General features: G+C 34.8%; 1 protein-coding gene across 3 annotated transcripts in view; it reads right to left on the reverse strand.

Moving 5' to 3' along the window:
* ARID2 (AT-rich interaction domain 2) overlaps nt 1-20,319 on the reverse strand; it is a 193,342-nt gene that overhangs the window by 68,073 nt on the left and 104,950 nt on the right. For all 3 annotated transcript variants that reach the window (XM_035255747.3, XM_078338858.1, XM_035255749.3), the window contains 5 exons: nt 3,812-3,878; nt 3,451-3,701; nt 3,024-3,120; nt 2,732-2,941; nt 1,363-1,530 (listed from right to left, as the gene is read on the reverse strand). In XM_035255747.3, coding sequence (XP_035111638.2) covers nt 1,363-1,530; nt 2,732-2,941; nt 3,024-3,120; nt 3,451-3,701; nt 3,812-3,878 — 793 coding nt within the window. The remainder of the gene's footprint in view (nt 1-1,362; nt 1,531-2,731; nt 2,942-3,023; nt 3,121-3,450; nt 3,702-3,811; nt 3,879-20,319) is intronic.

Raw genomic sequence — 20,319 nt, forward strand, 5'->3', positions numbered from 1 at the left:
TGACAAAAATCTACCATACACTTCAGAAGGACAAAATAGAAATCCATGTAATATATGGAACATATTAGACACTTTGCATAAAGGGCATAATTTTCATACTATAAGCTGGAGTAGAAGATAAACTGGGACCATGAATGAATTTGAGAACAGACAGCTAGACCTGATGACAGTTCAATCATAAGCATTGGCAATTGAAAAGGCTAGGTATTTAGGAAGACTCAACAAGATTTGGTGAATGGATGTGATGGCTAAAGATTAAGGAGAGTAAAATTTCTGGTTTTGGGCTAGCGAAGGAGGATGAGAGAGAACTAAATGCATTTCTAGCTGAAAAGAAAAAGTGAGTAAAGAAAAAGAGGTTTAAGATACAGGATCAAGGAGATAGGAAAGACTGATATTCAGAGTAAGTTTCAGAAGAAATTAGCATCTCTTTCTGAAATAAGCAGAAGCTGAAGGAAAATGACTCCAGATGCTACTAAGTTTGTAACTGAAGGAGTAAGAAGTTGAAGAAATTCATTCTACATAGCCTCTGTATCAATTGCAAAGTGAGAATTCAGATCAGTTAAGAAAAGGAGCATTCTCCATTCAAAACACACAAAGAAAGAGAAGTGTCTTGGGGACAGCAGGAGGTGAGCGGCTAGGAAATGGAAGGGTAGGTGAGATGCAAGATATATTTTTAGGACAAACCAAGGTAGAGAAAGCACTCTAAAAAAAGGCTGAGAATGGTAAAATATGAAAAATGACTCATAATGAGCCAGGAGAAAGGAGTTCAAGGACTGAAGAGAATTCTGGTTATTACACATGTCTGCACTAAAATTACAGTTAAGTTAAAGGAAATTGAGCTAAGAGACACTAGAAATGGTGCAAAAATGCAGGTATACATGCTTGTAAGTGTGTATATACATATGTGTATGTGTCTTCTCCTAGGCTGTTGATTCTGTGGTGTTGGTTCCAAGATTTAGGAATGTTAGTATTCTGTACCCTGATGATCACCTGAGAAAATTATAAGGTAATATATGAATAATCTATTCCTGGCATGTCAATTTTCCATGACCAAAATCACAAATAATATGCCTAATGGGGTACTTATAGCTATCTTAATGTGAATGCCTAATCCACCACCACATTACTCTAAATCCTGCCCAACTTAATTTTCCTATTATATTATTCTTTCTCTGAGCTCACCTTGATCCTGCTACTCCTGGAATGTGTAATATCTAAGAAATTAGAGTACATATCCAGATTCTCCTTTGGCCTACTCTACTGTACAATTATCAGTTCTCTATACTGCACATTGCAATTTATTTAGGATCAAATCTTATATACCCATAAACATATTGAAAAAGAGTATGTAAAAACACTAACCTGGGGTAGATGCTACATGAGTCTGGGTTTGGACTTGCTCTATAGCTTGTGGCCTAATTTCAGATAAAATTTGATGACTAGAACTTGGGTGTTCAACGAGTTTTACCGCAGCTAGTGCTTCAGGGCCAAACATCTGAATATCCATAGAAACCAGACACACTAACATGTCTAAAATAAATAAAAAGCAATAGTTATTAGTCAACAAAATTATAAACCAATGTCATCACTGGTGAAACACAAGTTGTACAGAATACTGCTTCTTAAATGCTCGTCTATGAATCACGGTACATCAGAATTACCTGTGAATCTTAAAAAAAAAAAAAGATTTTTAGGCTCAATCTCTGAAGACTGATTTAATAGCTCTGTAGTGGGAGCTGGATATCTATCTATCTATATATTTTTTAATCTTTTTTTGTTTGCTTTTTTTGTTTTCAGAAAGGGTCTTGTTCTGTCACCTCGGCTGGAGTGCTGACACGATCACAGCTCACTGCAGCCTCAACCTCCCAGGCTCAAGGGATCCTCCCATATCAGCCTCCCTCCCTGGGAACTACAGGCATGCACCACTACATCCAGCTGATTTTATTTCTTTTTCATACAGATGAGATCTCACTATGTTGCCTATGGTAATCTTGAACTGGGCTCAAGCAATTCTCTTGCTTTGGCCTCCCAAAGTGCTAGGATTATAGCTGTGAGCCACCATGCCCAGTCTTGGATATCTATATACTTGAAAAGATTCTCAAGTGATTCTGATGTATAGCCAGATTTAAGAACCACTGATATAAAAAGTGACACATTAATTTCTCAATGATAACAGTTTTCAAGCTGAATCTTTATTAATTCTGATTTGAGTATTTATTATACATAAGAAAGATGTCATTTTAATAACCAAGTAAAACATCAGCATGGCATGTCTAAGTATATTTAAAACTGACAGCACTTATGGAGGTAAGTTCATTGATTTTTAAAGACTGCAGCACTACCAGCAACTTCTAGGAATAGAAGGAAACTTGTTTCACTTAATTTTAGTTGTTTAATAGAGTAGCTGGCCATATGAAACAGAAAGACTTGCTCTCAAGAAGTTAGATATAGCAGTTTTGTAAATTTCAAATTTAATATGTAACAACAGAAATTAAGAAATGAAAGAGGAATTACTGATAGCCATGTAATCCTGGTCTCTAAATTACAGATACTTCTTGCTCATGTACAACAGGCAGAAAGAAAAAGGGAAACAAGTATGCCTGAGGAGGTAATGACTCTTCAAAATAAAACAAGAAACCCCAAATATAAATGAGGATTTTGTACTGTACCATATTCAACATTTTTCATCAATAAAGAAAATAATTTAAGTGTTTTTTTGGTCCAGTCTTACCTATGCTCTTTTCTACTTTTGCAATTTTTGTGCAAGCAACATCTCCCATTTCAGTGAGCATGTATAGCACCTCGAGTGTTGAGATTACAAGCAGCACATCAGGTAAAGTGAGATGACAAATGATCTCTCTATATGAATCCTGATCCACATATTCACAAATTAAAACACCATTATCTTCTGCTTTGCAAAGATTTCCCAAAATTTCCATGCCTAAAAAATACACAAATATATATATTTTTTAAATGATACAGTTTGTTTACTTTAGACAATAAATACGTCAATGAAAACTCACCTCTCATCTTTAAAAATCTATCCCTTGACATTAGACATTTTGTAACAGTATGAAACATCAGATGAGTAGTTTTGAAATCAACAGGGTCCAATAAAAGCTGGAAAAAGAAACAACACTACTATTGAGGTATGCTTCTTTCAGAGTTGTGTATTTCAAATTTAATAAAAATAAAAAAATAAACAGGACAATGTTGAATAACTTTAAAAATATATATAATTATTGCAAAAATAGCCATCACTGAATTTAAAGCATCATTTCAAATATTTTTTTCCATGTGTGATACTTCTAAACCACCATTTTTAGCATCTAATACATGTAAGCATTTAACAGTCTATAAATATAGCAACTATAAAATGCCACATCCTAAAATTTTAAAATAAATGTCACTAACTATAAAAACTAGTTTAAGGTACCATCACATGCTTACCTCAGCTGCAATGTTTCCTAATGTGTCAAGGCCTAATTGCCTTAAAGAAATAAAATGACTATGTGCAGAAAGTAATAGGAAACGAAGACAGGTACGATTAGCTGCCAAGAGCTTAACATTGCCCTCCTCAAAGGAAAGATTTCGCAAAATCACTGCAATCTGAAGTACCCGCTGTCCTTCAATATCGTTAATGCCCAGCTTTCGAGGTGGATGAAATAAAGACTCCCAAATCCATTCTCCTGATGTTCCTTCTATAACAGAAAATAAATATTTCACTTAAATTGATATTTCACTTAAATTGATATTTCATTTATTATTAACATTTCAAAAATTCTGAATAATTTTGCTTTCACTAACTTACCATGAGACTTGTTTCTGTCAGAAATGAGGTCACGAACTTCATTATCATCAACGATGTCTTTCCAAAACTGTAATAGAAATTATTATATTTAATTCTTATGATTTGAAACAACTATTCTATTACTTTAGAAATAGTCACACACAAGCCAGGTATGGTGGCTCATGCCTGTAATCCTAGTACTTTAAGAGGCCAAGGTGGGAGTATCACTTGAAGCTGGGAGTTCAAGACCTTCCTAGGCAGCAAACCGAGACCCTAACTCTACAAAATAGAAAATTAGAAACATTATCCAGGACTGGTGGCACATGCCTGTACTCCCAGCTGCTTGGGAGGCTGAGGCAGGAGAATCACTTGAGGTCTGGAATTAAAAGCTGCAGTGAGCTGTGATTGTGCCACTGCACTCCAGCCTGGGCAACAAGGTGAGATCCCATCTGAAAATTAAATTTAAAAGTAATTTCTAAAAAATAGTCACACAATATGAAAATAATGTTTCTACTTATTTTTAGTTCATGTGGATACTGCTACATTCTAGGGAATTAATTCTTTGATATAAATACTTGATTGTCCGTAGTTTCAGATACTTATGTTAAAAAGTCATCTTTTTATGAACCTGAGGGACACAGACCCCTGAGAGAACTGTGAAAGAAATCAGAAAATCTGTGAACTTGGATGGGAAAAATGACATCTCTATGTACATTAAACATTACTGGAAAATTAACATTTCTTTAGAATTTATTCAACTCTGAAGATTAAACAATGAACTATAGTAATATTAATATACAGTAGCTGTGCTATCATGTGTATATCTCAAAACAACTGGGTTTTTTTTGGAATCAAACTTCTTAGGCATTTAAAACCTATTGGAAAAAGGCTTACTGGCCTCATGGGATCATCAAGAAAATCCACTGCACAAAAAATCCATGACAAACAATCTGTGGTAGTAATAAAAAAGATGTAGGCACACTTTTTTAAAAAGTCAATATTCAATAACCAAGAAAAAAGGGCCACAGGAATTCAGATATTAAAGATATCTGACACAGAACTTAAAATGACTATGAATAGCAAGTTCAAAGAAGTAAAATACTAAAAATGTTGGCAACGGAATGAAAACCATATGAAAGAATTAAAAGGGAATTTTACAACTGAAAAACACAACTAAAATTAAGAATTCAGTGGATATGTTTAAGAACTGATTAGAAAAATCCCAAGAGTGAATTCATGAACAAGAAGAGAGGACAAGAAAATAAGTTTGAAATATAAAGAGAAAAAGGGATGAAGAAGGGTAAAAAGTGTATGAGACATTAGGCACACAGTGAAAAGCTCTAACATACAAATTGGAATTCTTGAAGAAGAGAAAGAAAGCGCAGATATAATATGTGAAAATATAAGGGCAGAGAATAGTCTAAAACAACTCAAAGATGTTAGCATATATTTTCAAGAAGCACTACAAACTCCAAGAAAGATAACTAAAAATGTGTGGAAACATCATCATTAAACTCCTGAAGAACAAAGAGAAAAATCATAAATGAAGAAAAACAAGAACAACAAAAAAAACAAATAACTTAAAAAGAACAATCAAAATAGCAGCAAATAATGGGATATTTTCAAAATGATGGAAGAAAATAGCTGCCTACGTAGAACTTTTCTTTCGTTTTGTTTTTCTGAGACAGGGTCTCACTCTATCACCCAAGCTGGAGTGCAATGGTGCAATCTCGGCTTACTGCAACCTCTGACTCCCAGATTCAAGCAATTCTCCTGTGTCAGCCTCTCAAGTAGCTGGAATTACAGGCACACACCACCACGCCCAGCTAATTTTTGGGATGACAGGTGTGAGCCACCGTGTCCAGTCTGCCAACATAGACTTTTTAAACAGTGAAATTGTTCCTCAAGAATGAAGGTGACACACAAACATCTTCTGACAAATAAAAATCAAAAAAGCTCATTATCTACAATCTAATGAAGAATAAATGGTAAAGGTAAATGCGGTTAAGCAAAATTAAAACACTTTTAAAAAGTCATGGAATTAAAAAAAAAAAGTTAGTTTAAAATTTAGAAAAATGCTTCCAAGTGACCATTTGTTTAGGCCATATGGACTATGGTACTAAAGTAGTCATCCTACCAAAAACCAACATGTATGAAAAAATTTTCAGAGATTGAAAAACAGGTAATGCAAGATAGTAATCACTAAACAAGAGAAACAAATGAGGTTATTCCAATGATTGACTGATATTTCTATTTGGACATTAATTCTAGACTAAAGCATAGTAAGAAGAAAGCCAAGATATCACAGTGATTGCTATGCTGAAAATACTGAAAAGAGCACCACAAAGCTAAGGAGGCTAGAATTTGAGAGCAAATTTCCAATAAGGGAAGAGTTATGAAGAGAAAGACCTCCATGTATCTACATATGTATACTTTGAGTTAATTGCTAAGTACTGAGCTACATAGATGTATGCTCAAACTCCATAATGCTAGGCAAAAAAATGGAGAGAACAATTATAAGGAGCTATAATTAAACAATTCCTAGAATAGAGAAAACTCATATACACCTAGCTCATCCAGGAGAAATTCCCAAAATGTCATACCTAAGTGGAAGGAATAAACAAGCCCTAGAGCAAAGGCTAATCTACATCTATCATAACAAAGCTTTAAAACAACCCTACTATGATAATCCATATATGAAATCACAGCCAGCTAAAACAAAGTTCAACATTCTGGAAAAACACCAAAGTTCAGACACTCAACAATGTCACACTCACAACACTCACATCTAACAAAAAATTACCATACCTACAAAGAAATGAGGAAACATCACCCATAACCAAGACAAAAATCAGTTTCAAGAAAAGATACTGAAACAATAAAGATCATAAGAAAATTAACAAACAAGGACATTAAAAAACTATTATGTTCAATTACTAAGTATGCTCAGTGATATAAAAATATGAACATAATTAGCAAACAATGGATAATATAAGACAATCAAATGAAGTTTCTTGAGCTGGAAAATGTAATATGGATGCTCCTTGACTTGTGATGGGATTTATGTCCCAATAATCATAAGTTGAAAATGCATTTAATCACCCCAGTAAACCCACAGTAAAGTAAAAAACTGTCAGTTTAACAATAGTAACTTGGGACCATCTGTATCTGAAAATGAAAAAAATTCACAGGATTTGCTTAATTAGAAAAAATGAAAGTGTAATATCCACAATTAAGTACACAGAAAACAAAACAGGTCTAAAAACAATGAAAAGAGCTTTGGTGACCTGTGGAACACCATCATGATCTAATAGTAACCATGGGGTCTGGTTCCAGGACTCTCTAAAGATACCAAATCTGCCAGATGCTCAAGTTCCTCGTGTAAAATGATGTAGCGGTATAGTATAATCTACAAACATCCTTCTGAATACTTTAATTACAGTATACCTAATACAATGTAATGTGATGTAAATACTTTTTATACTGTCTTCTTTCTATTTTTTATTTTTATTACCTTCTACTCTTTTTTAAATTGCTTTTTTTCTAAATATTTCAATCTGTGGTTAGCTAAATCTATGGATGCAGAACCCAAGAATTCAGAGGGCAGACTATAAATATAGCACCAGAAAAGGAAGAGAGTTTTGGGTGTGGTGGTCCTATAGTCCCAGCTACTTGGGAGGCTGAGGCAGGAGGATCGCTTGAGCCCACGAGTTCAAGGTTGCAGTGAGCTATGATTGAGCCACTGCACTTCAGCCTGTGAAGCGAAGAAAGATCCTGTCTCTAAAACAAACAAGCAAACAAAAAACAAGACAGGAAAGAAAAAAATTTGAAGAAGTGATTGTGAAAAACTTCCAAATTTTACGCAAGATACCAAATCATAGATCCAAGAAACTAAATGAACCCCCAAGTAAAATAAGCAATGAAAACTGCAAGGCATATCATAACCAAATTAAATATCAGTAATAAAGAGAAAATATTAAAAGCAGAGAGAGACTGGGCATGGTGGCTCAAGCCTGTAATCCCAGCACTTTGGGAAGCCAAGGTGGGTGGATCAACTGAGGTCAGGAGTTCGAGACCAGCCTGGCCAACATGGTGAAACCCCGTCTCTATTTAAAAAGAAAAAAAAAAAGCAGTGAGAGACTACAACATATATAGAAGAGCAATAAGAACAAAATTGACTTCTTGTCAATAACAATGCTATCTTTAAAGTGTTCACATAAAACCCTAAAATCTACAGTTTTATATCCTTCAAAAATATCCTTCAAACATGAAGGCAAAATAAAATTTTTAGATAAAAGTTGTGAGCCTAATCTCAATTACATCATTAATTTCCTTAAGTGTAAATAGGCTTAATGCACTTACTTAAAGGCAGAAATTGCCAACAAGGCAGACTGTGAGGAGGAGTTTCAAGTGCTAACTAGATGTTGTCTATAAGAAACACTATATGTAAAAACAGATAAAAACTATAAAGATGGAAAAAATATATTATGATAACATAATAAGAAAGTTGTAGCTAAATCACACATAATGTTTTTAAAACGTTAATTTACCAGGAAAATAAAACAACTGTAAATATGTATACAACTAATAAAGGTTCAAAATACATAACGTAAAAACTGACAGAACTGAAAGGATATATAAACATTCATAATTAAGTTTGATTATTTCAACGCTCTTCTCTCAGGAAATTATAGAACAACTGAACTCATGGAGATGGGGAGTAGAAGCTTGGGGGAAGTGGGAATCGTTAATTGGTATAAAAATATAGCTGAACAGAATGAATAAGATTTAGTATTTGATAGCAAAACAGGGTGACTACAATAATTTACAGTATAGCTAAAAATAACGAAAAATGTATAAGTTAAATGTTTATAGCACAAAGAAATGATAAATGCTTGAGGTAAGGAATACCCCATTTACCCTGATGTGATTATGACACATTGTATATACCTGTTTCAAAATATCTCCTGTATCTCATAAATGTATGTACTTACTACATCTCCACAAAATATAAATAAATAACCCAGATATCAAAGAGGAAATCTAGTGGAAATGAGAAGATATTTTAAACTCAGTTGTAATGAACACATGACATATCAAAATTAGTAGAATAAAGTTAAAGCTGTGCTAGAGGGAATTTTGTTATCTTAACTGTATGTATTACAGTGTACATATTTAAAAAAAATAAAAACAACAATCAATCATGTAAGCATCAGCTCTAATTTCTAACAAGAAGTTAGAAAAAGTGCAGCAATAGAAAGATACATGAAGAGCAGAAATTAATGAAAACATATACAACAGCAGGAAACATCCAAACTTCTTTGATTATATTTCTGTCTTCTTCTAAGGTCTTTTTTTTCTTTTTGTGACACAGAGACTTGTTCTGTCACCTAGGCTGGAGTGCAGTGGCACGATCTTAGATCACTGCAGCCTCTGCCTCCTGGAATCAAATGATCCTCCTGCTTCAGCCTCGTGAGTAGCTGGGAATGCAGGTGCCTGCTATAATGCCTGGCTAATTTTTTTGTGTTTTTAATAGAACAGGCTTTTGCCATGTTGGCCAGGCTGATCTCAAACTCCTGACCTTAAGTGATATGTCCAATTTGGCCTATGAAAGTGAAAGTGTTGGGATTATAGGCATGAGCCACCATGCCCAGCCATTTGTGTCTTCTTGATTTAATGTGATTAGTGATTATACTGAGAATCTCCACTCCCCACTGTGACTATGTAGTTATTTATTTGTTTTGTTTTGTTTTTTGAGAGAAAGAAAGAAAAAAAAAGGAGTGGAGAGGAAGAAAGAGGAAGAAAAAGAGGGAGAGAAAACAGAAACGTTGCTTTATTCTTAAAAATGGGTATTAATAATGGTCAATCAATATTTCGTTTAAACCTCTGAGTAGGTGTGATGTGGTGTTGACAAGAATGTATATTTTGTGTAATTAAAGTGGAGAGCTCTATAAATATTTATTAAGTTTACCTGTTCCGGATCTGAGTTCGAGTCCTTGATATCCTTATTAATTTTCTGTCTCACGGAGTCTAAGTCTCTATGTATCTGGGTGTTAGAATCGTTAGCTCTTATTGTTGCATTGATCTTTTTACCACTATATCTTTGTTGCTTTAAAATCTATTTTATCAGATGCGAGAATTGCAACTCCTGCATTTTATGTATGTATTTATTTATTTATTTTTGCTCCCCATTTGGTTGGTAAATCTTTCTCCATCTCTTTGTTTTGAGTCTTTGTGTATCCTTGCATATGAAATGGGTCTGGATGTAGCATACAGTTGGGTTTTGGCTGTATCTTTTGATTGGGGTATTTAGTCGATTTAAATTTAGGATTACTGCCATTTGATGTTAACTGGCTATTTATCCATTCGTTGATGTAAATTCTTCTTTATGTTGATGCTCTTTACTTTTTGGTATATTTTTAGAAAGGCTAATACTGGTTGTTTCTTTCTATGTGTAATGCTTCTTTCAGAAGCTCTTGTAAAGCAGGCCTGGTGGTAATAAAATCTCTGAGTACTTGCTTGTTCATAAAAGATTTTATTTTTCCTTCAGTTGTAAAGCTTAGTTTGGCAGGATATGAAATTCTGGGCTGAAAGTTCTGTTCTTTAAGGATGTTGAATATTGGCCCCCACTCTCTTCTGGCTTGTAGTTTCTGCTGAGAGATCTGCTGTGAGTCTGATAGGCTTCCCTTTGTGGGTAACCTGACCTTTCTCTCTGGCTGCCCTGAGTATTTTCTCCTTCGTCTCAACCCTGGTGAATCTATCGATTATGTGCCTTGGGGTTGCTCTTCTTGAGGAATATCTTTGTGGTGTTCTCTGTATTACCCAGGGTTGAATATTGTCCTGCTTTGCTAGGTCAGAAAAATTTTCCTGAAGAATATCCTGAAGCATATTTTCCAGCTTGGATTCTTTCTCTCCATCGCATTCAGGTACACCTATCAAACGTAAATTAGGTCTTTTCACGTAGTCCCACATTTCTTGGAGACTTTGCTTATTCCTTTTTATCCTTTTTTCTCTAATCTTATCTTCTCGTTTTATTTCATTAAGTTGGTCTTTGACCTCTGATATCCTTTCTTCTGCTTGATCAATTCAAGTGTTTAAACCTGTGCATACTTCTCAGCGTTCCCATATTGTATTCTTCAGTTCCATTAATTCACTTATATTCCTCTCTAAATTGTCTATTCTCATTAGGATTTCGTCAAACCTTTTTTCAAAGTTCTTAGTTTCTTTACATTGGGCTACAACATGTTCTTTTAACTCACAGAAGTTTCTTATTATCCATCTTCTGAAGCCCGATTCTGTTAATGGGATGCACTCCTTCTCCATCAAGCCTTGTTCCCTTATTGATGAGGAACTGTGATCCTCTTTAGAGGGAGAGGCATTCTGATTTTCAGTATTCTCAGCCATTTTACTCTGGTTTCTTCCCATCATTGTAAATTTATCCAGCTGTCTCTTTATAATTACCAAGTTTCAAATTAGGTCTCTGAGTGGACGTCCAAGTTGTTAATTCCCAGGGTCGAAATATGAGCAACCCACTGCGCCGGCCAAAACAGTGGCATTATGACTGATGGTGCTTTTCTGCCCAGGAATCTCCAGTCTGGCTTCCTTCTTGAGTCCGTAATAGGTGACTCTGCCTTCCTGGAGCTCCAAACGTCGGTCAGAAGGGGAACCAGTCCCGTTTACTCTGCACCAATAGCTGCCGGACCGAGGTGCCGGCGAAACTGCTGCGCCAGCCACAAGAGTCACACTGGCGACTCGTGGGGCTCCTTCACTGGGAATCTTCTGGTCCGTGAGTGACAAAAATTTGTCTGAAAGTGTGGCATCCTCTCATTCTCTGCGCTTTCACTGGGAGCTGCAATCCCGAGATGTTAGCGATCAGCCATCTTGGATCATTCTCCGACTATGTATTTATTAAACACTTTGTGCAATTTACACTTTCCTCACCAAATTTCTGGAGTTTAAAAAAAGTATATAATCCTATAACCAAATAGTTTGACTCTTAATGCACTGTGATGAGGACAGAATATAGGATCCTGGGTCACTTTATGAAGTGGTGAATTAGGAATGTGGCTCTATATCATGACGAAAACTCTAAAGATCTAATACCTTCAAAGAAAAGGAGGCAAAAGTGCTTGACTGTCTCTACCTGAGTTTTGGGTTAAAAATAATGCCCTAAATTTGTACCACTGGCCTACTCCCTAATCTCCCTCAGTTTTGTTTTAGTAACTACTCAAGTCACCGGAAAATCAATGAAGAAATGAATATAGTCATTCTGAATCAGTTTGTCTCTTTAGATGACTGGCAAGTACAACAGAGCAATAGAAGAATAAACTTGCAATCCAATCTGTACAAAAACCCTACAAAAACAAGACTGCTAAAATTTGGAACCAACATTATAAAACAGAAGGGACTATTCCACTATGAGTCGGAGTAAGTAAAATTAGTCACAACAGCTTTAGATATTAGAATAATCAAGTGTGAGTATTTAATTTCTAATTTATATATTATATGTATATATTTTGTTTCTATATTATATATTTAATTTATAGAATTTATATTAATTTATTAAAGGATTAAAATATTCACAATTATTAAAAACATTAAAAAAAGTTCAAAAGGGAAAATCTGAAATAGAAGAGAGAGAATTTCTAAAAATTAAAACATGATCACTAAAATAGAAATTTAACAAATAGGTCAAGTAACACATTAGGCATAGCTGAAAATGATTAAGGAACAAGCCTAAGGAAATTACCCAGAATGCTGCTCAGAATTAAGAAATCAGAAATTGACAAAAAAAAAAGAAAGCCTAGAAAAAAAGGCAGAAAACAACACAATGAACAATAATACGAGAAAAATATAACTTACAATCTACAATTCTATAAGTGAAATGTGGACAAAAATAAAGACAATCCTAAAACTCCTGAATTTTCATTGAAAAATCTAGTTAAGAATGTGTTATACTATGAAAAAAACACATACTCAGAAGGAAGATGGAATAAGGAAGAAAGAATGAGGACCAAAAAAATAAGATTAAAAGACCTGCTTTTGGGGTTTAAAATTGCATCTTTTCCTAATTGAATACCCTGTATATCTTTTTCTTGCCTGATTGCCCTGGCCAGAACTTCCAATACTATGTTGAATAGGAGTGGCAAGAGAGGGCATCCTTTTCTTGTGCCAGTTTTTAAAGGGAATGCTTCCAGTTTTTGCCCATTCAGTATGATATTGGTTGTGGGATTGCCATAAACGGCTCTTATTACTTTGAGATACATTCCATCAATACCTTGCTCATTGAGGGTTCTTAGCGTAAAGGGCTGTTGAATTTTGTCAAAGGCCTTCTCTGCATCTATTGAGATAATCATGAGGTTTTTGTCTTTGGCTCTGTTTATGTGATGAATTATGTTTACTGATTCGTGCATGTTGAACCAGCCTTGCATCCCAGGGATGAAGCCAACTGGATCATAATGGATAAGCTTTTTGATGTGCTGCTGGATTCTGTTTAACAGTATTTTACTGAAGATTTTCGCATCAATGTTCATCATGCATATTGGCCTGAAATTTTCTTTTTTAGTTGTATCTTTGCCAGGTTTTGGTATCAGGATAATGTTGGTCTCATAAAATGAGTTAGGGAGGATTCCCGCTTTTTGTATTGTTTGGAATAGGTTAACTGCAAGACAAATTTCTGAGTCAGATCATTCACAAAAAGTATACCACCTTAACTAAATTTTATGGCAAAGTTACACTTTTCTTTTTCTTTTTTGAGATGGAGTTTTGCTCTTGTTGCCCAGGGTGGAGTGCAGTGGCACGATCTTGGCTCACTGCAACCTCCCCCTCTGGGGTTCATGCGATTTTCCTGCCTCATCCTCCCAAGTAGCTGGGATTACAGGCATGCGCCACCACACCCAGCTAATTTTTGTATTTTTAGTAGAGACAGAGTTTCTCTATGTTGGTCAGGCTGGTCTTGAACTCCTGACTTCATGATCCACCCGCCTCTGCCTCTACCTCTCAAAGTGCTGGGATTACAGGTGTGAGCCACTGTGCCCGGCCAAAGTTACACTTTTCATATTGCTATGCTAAACGAAGTTTGTAGCTCAAAATACCTAGGTCTATTGCTACATAAAGTACTGTATAATTAGTAAAATGTTTATAACATTTATCCCATAATATCTGATGAAAATTATCTGATTAATAGCTTTAAATCACTTTATTTCAGAGGAAAAATATTTGAACTTGTTTATTTGGTTAAGATATTTTATACATTAATTCATGTATTTAAAATACATTTACTGAGTATTTTCTATATGCCAATACTTTCAGACACTGGGAAAACAAGGTCCCCACCCTCAGCAAATTTCCATTCTATTGTAGGAAAACAGACAAAGTAAACGATATGATTTGAAGTTTTGCAAGTATTGTGAAGAAAAGAAAGCAGAACAATGTGATAGAGTTACAAGATGTGTGAGTGTAAGGTAACACTAGATAGTATGACTAGAAAGGCTTCCCTCAGGAGGTAAGATCTGATGATTTTTACTAGGTTTGAATGATATTAGGTGACCAGCACTGCAGAGAAAGAGTCTTTCTGGCAGAGGGAATAGCAAATGCAAATGCAAATGTTATGAGGTAAGAACAAATTTAGTTTGAGGTGCAGAAAGTATACTTATATGCAGGACCATGGTAAGCAAAAGAAAAAGTAGTAGCAGACAAATGTGCCTGTTTTAGATAACACTATGCAGATAACAGAAAATTTTAATTAATGACAAAAAGGCTAATTATATTATTATATGCATTAAAAATAAGCTTCAGGATGCATTGGCTTTTGAATTTAATGTATTATCTTTTTTGAACTCCTATAAGTACTTTTTAAATTATAACACATACTTAATGTATATATATAAAACACATACATAAGTATACACCTCAAGATGTGTTTGTGAAGTGAATACACCAATAATGATTACCCAGATGAAGAATTAGAACATCAGCACCTCTGAAGTATGCCTGTTCATTCCCTTTTCAGTCACTCTTCATTCACTCCCTCATCTGTTAACCTTTCTTCCTTATTCTACTTCTCTTTTTTCTTTTGTTCAACATTATGTTTGTGAAAGTTTCACGTATATCTTTGCAAGTATTTGTACTTCATTCATTTCTATTGTTGTATAATGTTACATTGCATAAATATGAAACAATTTGTCCATTCTACTGTAAAAAGCAATAAGGATTTAGTTATTTCCAGGTTGGACACAAATAATTTTGCTATGAAGGGTTTTATACATGTATTTTTGTAAATATATGTATGTATTCTTATTGGGTAATTGACTGAGGAGTGTTAATTGCTAGGTTATAAGGTAAGCATATATTCAGTTATAAAGAGTGCATCAACCAGCAAAACAACTAGCTAGCATCATAATGGCAGGATCAAATTCACACATTAACAATATTAACCTTAAATGTAAATGAGCTAAATGCCCCAATCAAAAGCCACAGATTGGCAAATTGGATAAAGAATCAAGACCCATCTGTGTGCTGTATTCATATGACCCATCTCATGTGCAAAGATACAGGCTCAAAATAAAGGGATGGAGGAAGATTTACCAAGCAAATGGAGTGCAAAGAAAAGCAGGGGCTGTAATCCTATTCTCTGACAAAACAGATTTTAAACCAACAAACATCTAAAGAGACAAAGAAGGGTATTATATAATGGTAAAGGTATCAATGCAACAAGAAGAGCTAACTATCCTAAATACATATGCACCCAATACAGGAGCACTCAGATACATAAAGCAAGTTCTTAATGACTACAAAGAGACTTAGAGTCCCACACAATAACAGTGAGAAACTTTAATACTCCACTGTCAATATTAGACAGATGAACAAGATAGAAAATTAACTAGGAAATCTAGGACTTGAACTCAGGGCTGGACTAAGCAGACCTAATACACATCTACAGAACTCTCCATCCCAAATAAACAGAATATATATTCTTCCGTCTTTTTTTTCCTTAAAAATTGTCTTGCTTTATCACCCATGGTGGAGTACAGTGGCACAATCATAGCTCACTGCAGCCTCTAACTCCAGAGCTCAAGTGATCCTCCTGCCTCAGCCTCCCAAGTAGCTGGAACTACAATCATGCACCACCATGCCCAACTAATTATTTTTTTTATTTGTAGAGATGGGGTCTCATTATGTTGCCCAGGCTGGTCTTGAACTCTTGGCCTCAACCCATCCTCCTTACTTGGTCTCCAAAACTGTCAAATAAGTCTCGATGTATTAAGACAATTTATAATACTTAAAATAGACTGCTAAAGAATAAAGATTTTGATTAGTTGAAGCTTATTATTAGCAGCTGTTGTTAAATAAACCTAAAATCTAGCAATAAAAAAAAGGTAAAATGCCACTAGAAAAATCTTAACACTACTTAACAGTTACTATTTCCTAAAATGACTCTCTTTTATCCGCAAGACAGCTAAATAACAAATTCTGTAAACACATAACAACTGTATGTACTTAGGGAGTGCATATGATATTTTAATACATGCATACAATGTATTAAATCAAATAATGGCATTTGAAATATCCATCACCTCATATATTTATCATTTCTTTGTGTTGGGAACATTTCAATTCTTCTATTTTGAAATACAAACTATTTATAACTATAGTCATGCTACTATCCTATAAAACACTACAATTTATTATTCATTCTTTCTGTCTAACTAGGTATTTGTACCCATTAGCCAATTTCTCTTTGTATATCACCCTCTCACCCTCCCTAGCCTCTAGTAACCACCAATCTACTCTACCTCCACAATATCAACAAGTTCAGCTCCCACATATGAGTGAGAACGTGAAATATTTATCGTTCTGTGCCTGGGTTATTTCATTTAAAATAATGACCTCCAGTTCCATCCATGTTGCTACAAATAGCACAATTTCCTTTTAGGGCTGCATAGTATTTCATTGTATACAACTTTATTCATTCATCTGTTACTGGATACTTCAATCAATTTCTTATCTTGGGTATTGTGAATAATGCTGCAATCCATTGGAGGCACAGGTATCCCTTTGCTATACTATTTCCTCTCCTTTGAATAAATATCCAGTAGTGGGATACTGTTTTTCATAATGGCTGTACTAATTACATTTCCACCAACAGTGTATGAGTTCTCTTTTAATCACATTATTACCAGCATTTGTTATTTTTTTGCCTTTCGGATAACAGCCATTCTAATTGGGGAGAGATGATAATGATATCTCATTGGGGTTCTCATTTACGTTTTCCTGATGATTAGTGATGTTGAACAATTTTTCATATATATTTTGGCCATTTGTATGTCTTCTTTTATTAAGTGTATCCTGTAACTTTACTCAAGTTTTATTCTTTTCTCTTGCTTGATTGCTCTGGCTAGGACTTCCAGTACAATGTTGAATGAGAGTGGTGAAAGTGAGTGTCCTCGTCTTAGTCCAGTTTATTGAGGAAAGGCTTTCAGCTTTTCCCCCATTTGGTATGATGATTATCTCAAAAGATGCAAAAAAAGTATTTGATAAAATTTAGCACTACTTCTTCATAAAAACTCTCAAGAAATTAGGCACAGAAGAAACATACCTCAAAACAATAAAAGCCATATATGACAAATCTACAACTGAGATGATCATATGATTTTTGTCCTTCATTCTGCTAATGCGATGTTTCACATTTATTGATTTGCCTATGTTGAATCATCCTTACATCCCTGGGATAAATCCAGCTTAATGATGGTGCATTGTTTTTTTTTGATGTGTTACTGGATTTGGTTTGCTAGCATTTTGTTGAGAATTTTTGCAACTATGTTCATCAGAGTAGTTTTCTTTTTCTGTTGTGTCCTTGCCTGGTTTTGGTATCAGAGTAGTGTTGGCCTCAAAGAATGAGTTAAGAAGAGTTCTTTCCTCTTCAGAATTTTGTAATAGTTTGAGAAGAACTGGCGTTATTTCTTGTTTGTTTTTTCTTTTTGAGACGGAGTTTCGCTCTTGTTACCCAGGCTGGAGTGCAATGGCGTGATCTCAGCTCACCACAACCTCCGCGTCCTGGGTTCAGGCAATTCTCCTGCCTCAGCCTCCTGAGTAGCTGGGATTATCGGCACGCACCATCATGCCCAGCTAATTTTTTGTATTTTTAGTAGAGACAGGGTTTCGCCATGTTGACCAGGATGGTCTCGATCTCTTAACCTCGTGATCCACCCGCCTCAGCCTCCCAAAGGGCTGGGATTACAGGCATGAGCCACTGCACCTGGCCTCTTTTTTGTAAGTTTGGAAGAATTCTGCCATAAGTCATTCGATCACGGACTTTTCTTTGTTGGGAGACTTTTTATTACTAATTCAATTTTGTTACTCTTTATTGGTCTGTTGAGGCTTTCTATTTCTTACTGGTTCAATCTTGATAGGCTGTATGTGTCCAAGTACTTATCTGTTTTTTTCTAGGTTTTCCAATTCATTAGTATAACAGTTCCTCATAGTCTCTAATGATCCTTTATATTTATTTAGGTGGTTATCAGCTGTAATGTCTCCTTTTATGCTCCTGACTTTGAGCCTTCTCTCTTTTTTTCTGGGCTATGCTAGCTAGTGGTTTATCAATTTTGTTTATCTTATCAAAAAACAACTTTTTGTTTTGTTGATCCTTTGTCTTTTTAGTCTCCATTCCAATTAGTTCTGCTCTGATCTTTACAATTTCTTTCCTCTGTTAATTTTGGGTTTGGTTTGCTTTTCTAGTTCCTTAAGGTGCGTCATTATGTTGTTTATTTGAAATCTTTCTACTTTTTTGATGTAGCCATTTATTGCTATAAGCTTCCTTTTTAGGACTGCTTTTGCTGTATCCAATAGGTTTTGGGATGTTGTGTTTCCATTTTCTTCCGTTTCATGAAATTTTTAAATTTCCTTCTTAACTTCTTCATTGACCCCCAATGGTCATTCAGGAGCACGTTAATCTTCTTGTATTAATAGTTCCAGTTTCCAAAGTTCCTCTTATTTCTGCTTTTATTCCATTGCGATAAAAGAAGACACTTGATACGATTTTATAATTTTTAAACATTTGTTGAGATTGTGTTGTGGCCTACTGTATGTTCTATCCCAGAGAATGTCCCATGTGCTGATGAGAAGAATGTATATTCCGCAGTTGTTGGATAAAATAGTCTATAAATGTCTCAGGTTAAGCTGGTCCACAGTGCAGATTAAGTATTGATTTTATTTTAACTGATTCTCTATCTCGATGATTTGTCCAATGCTGAAAGTGGGTAAGTCCCCAACTATAATTGTATTGGGGTCTATCTCTTTTTAGCTCTATTAATATTTGCTTTATATATCTGGGGGCTCTAGTGTTGATTACATATATGATGTTACACCCATTCTTTTGCTGCATTGATCCTCTTCTTCATTATGCAATTATCTTTTTTGTCTCTTTTTGTTTTGTGACTCAGTCTATTTTGTCTGAACAATATCAAAATTTTGACAACTAATTTTTAATATTTAAGTGATTCATAAAACACCAGTAAAAAAATGAAAAAAAAATATAAAGTAGTTCTCTAAAACACCATGGTATCATTTTATTTTTTTATTTATTTTTATTGATTTATCTATCGATTTTAGAGATAGGATCTTGCTCTGTCACCCAGACTAGAGTACAGTGGCACAATTATAGCTCACTGCAGCCTCAAATTTCCAGGCTCAAGCAATCCTCCCAGCTCAGCCTCCCTAGTAGCTGGGACTACAAGCACAAACAACCATACCTAGCTAATTATTTAATATTTTGCATAATGAAGTAAAAAATATATATACATATATTTTGTAGGAATGGGGTCTAGCTTTGTTGCTCAGGCTTGTCTTGAACTCCAGGCTTCAAGCAATTTCCCCATCTCAGCCTCCTAAAGTGCTGAGATACAGGTGTGAGCTACCACACCCAGCCCAAGAGAGCTACTTTTAATAAACAAAGTGGATAGATTTAGATATTTTAGTGGAAGTAGCAGCAAAAATGAAGAGTAATCATATTTAAATGTTACTCATGTATGAGTTTTAAAGAAAAGGTATTTAAACAATGTTTAATGTGCATGCTCTATTAGTAGTAACACTATAAAATGTACCCTTAGTAAATAAAAGCAGCATCCTATACTTCCTTAAAAGACAGTAGAGTTAGACAAATGTAAGTGAGAAAACAATTTGTTCAAGTCTTTTTCTAGTTTCTCACTTGAAATTCACAATTACACTTGTTTCACTAATATATTCCCAGAAATTTTCTTCTAGATGGACACTTACTAATCTTTTAGACTGATTCTTTTTGAGGATTTGATGGCAGGTCTGGCCATTCATTCCTTTCTGAATTGCTGAGTTTCAGAACACACATAAAAACAGAAAGTTCCTAAAACCCATTCTCAGATTCCCAGTTGAGAAGAGGGTCATTCAATTGTTTACTGCTATTGTTATAAGTTACTATTCAGAGATATCAATGAGAATTTTATGTCTGTTCCTGGGTATTCTAAAAGATTTTTTACTCAACTCAATCACAACTTTAA

Source organism: Callithrix jacchus, chromosome 9 (genome assembly GCF_049354715.1).
Source record: "Callithrix jacchus isolate 240 chromosome 9, calJac240_pri, whole genome shotgun sequence".
In the NCBI taxonomy this organism is placed as follows: domain Eukaryota; kingdom Metazoa; phylum Chordata; class Mammalia; order Primates; family Cebidae; genus Callithrix; species Callithrix jacchus.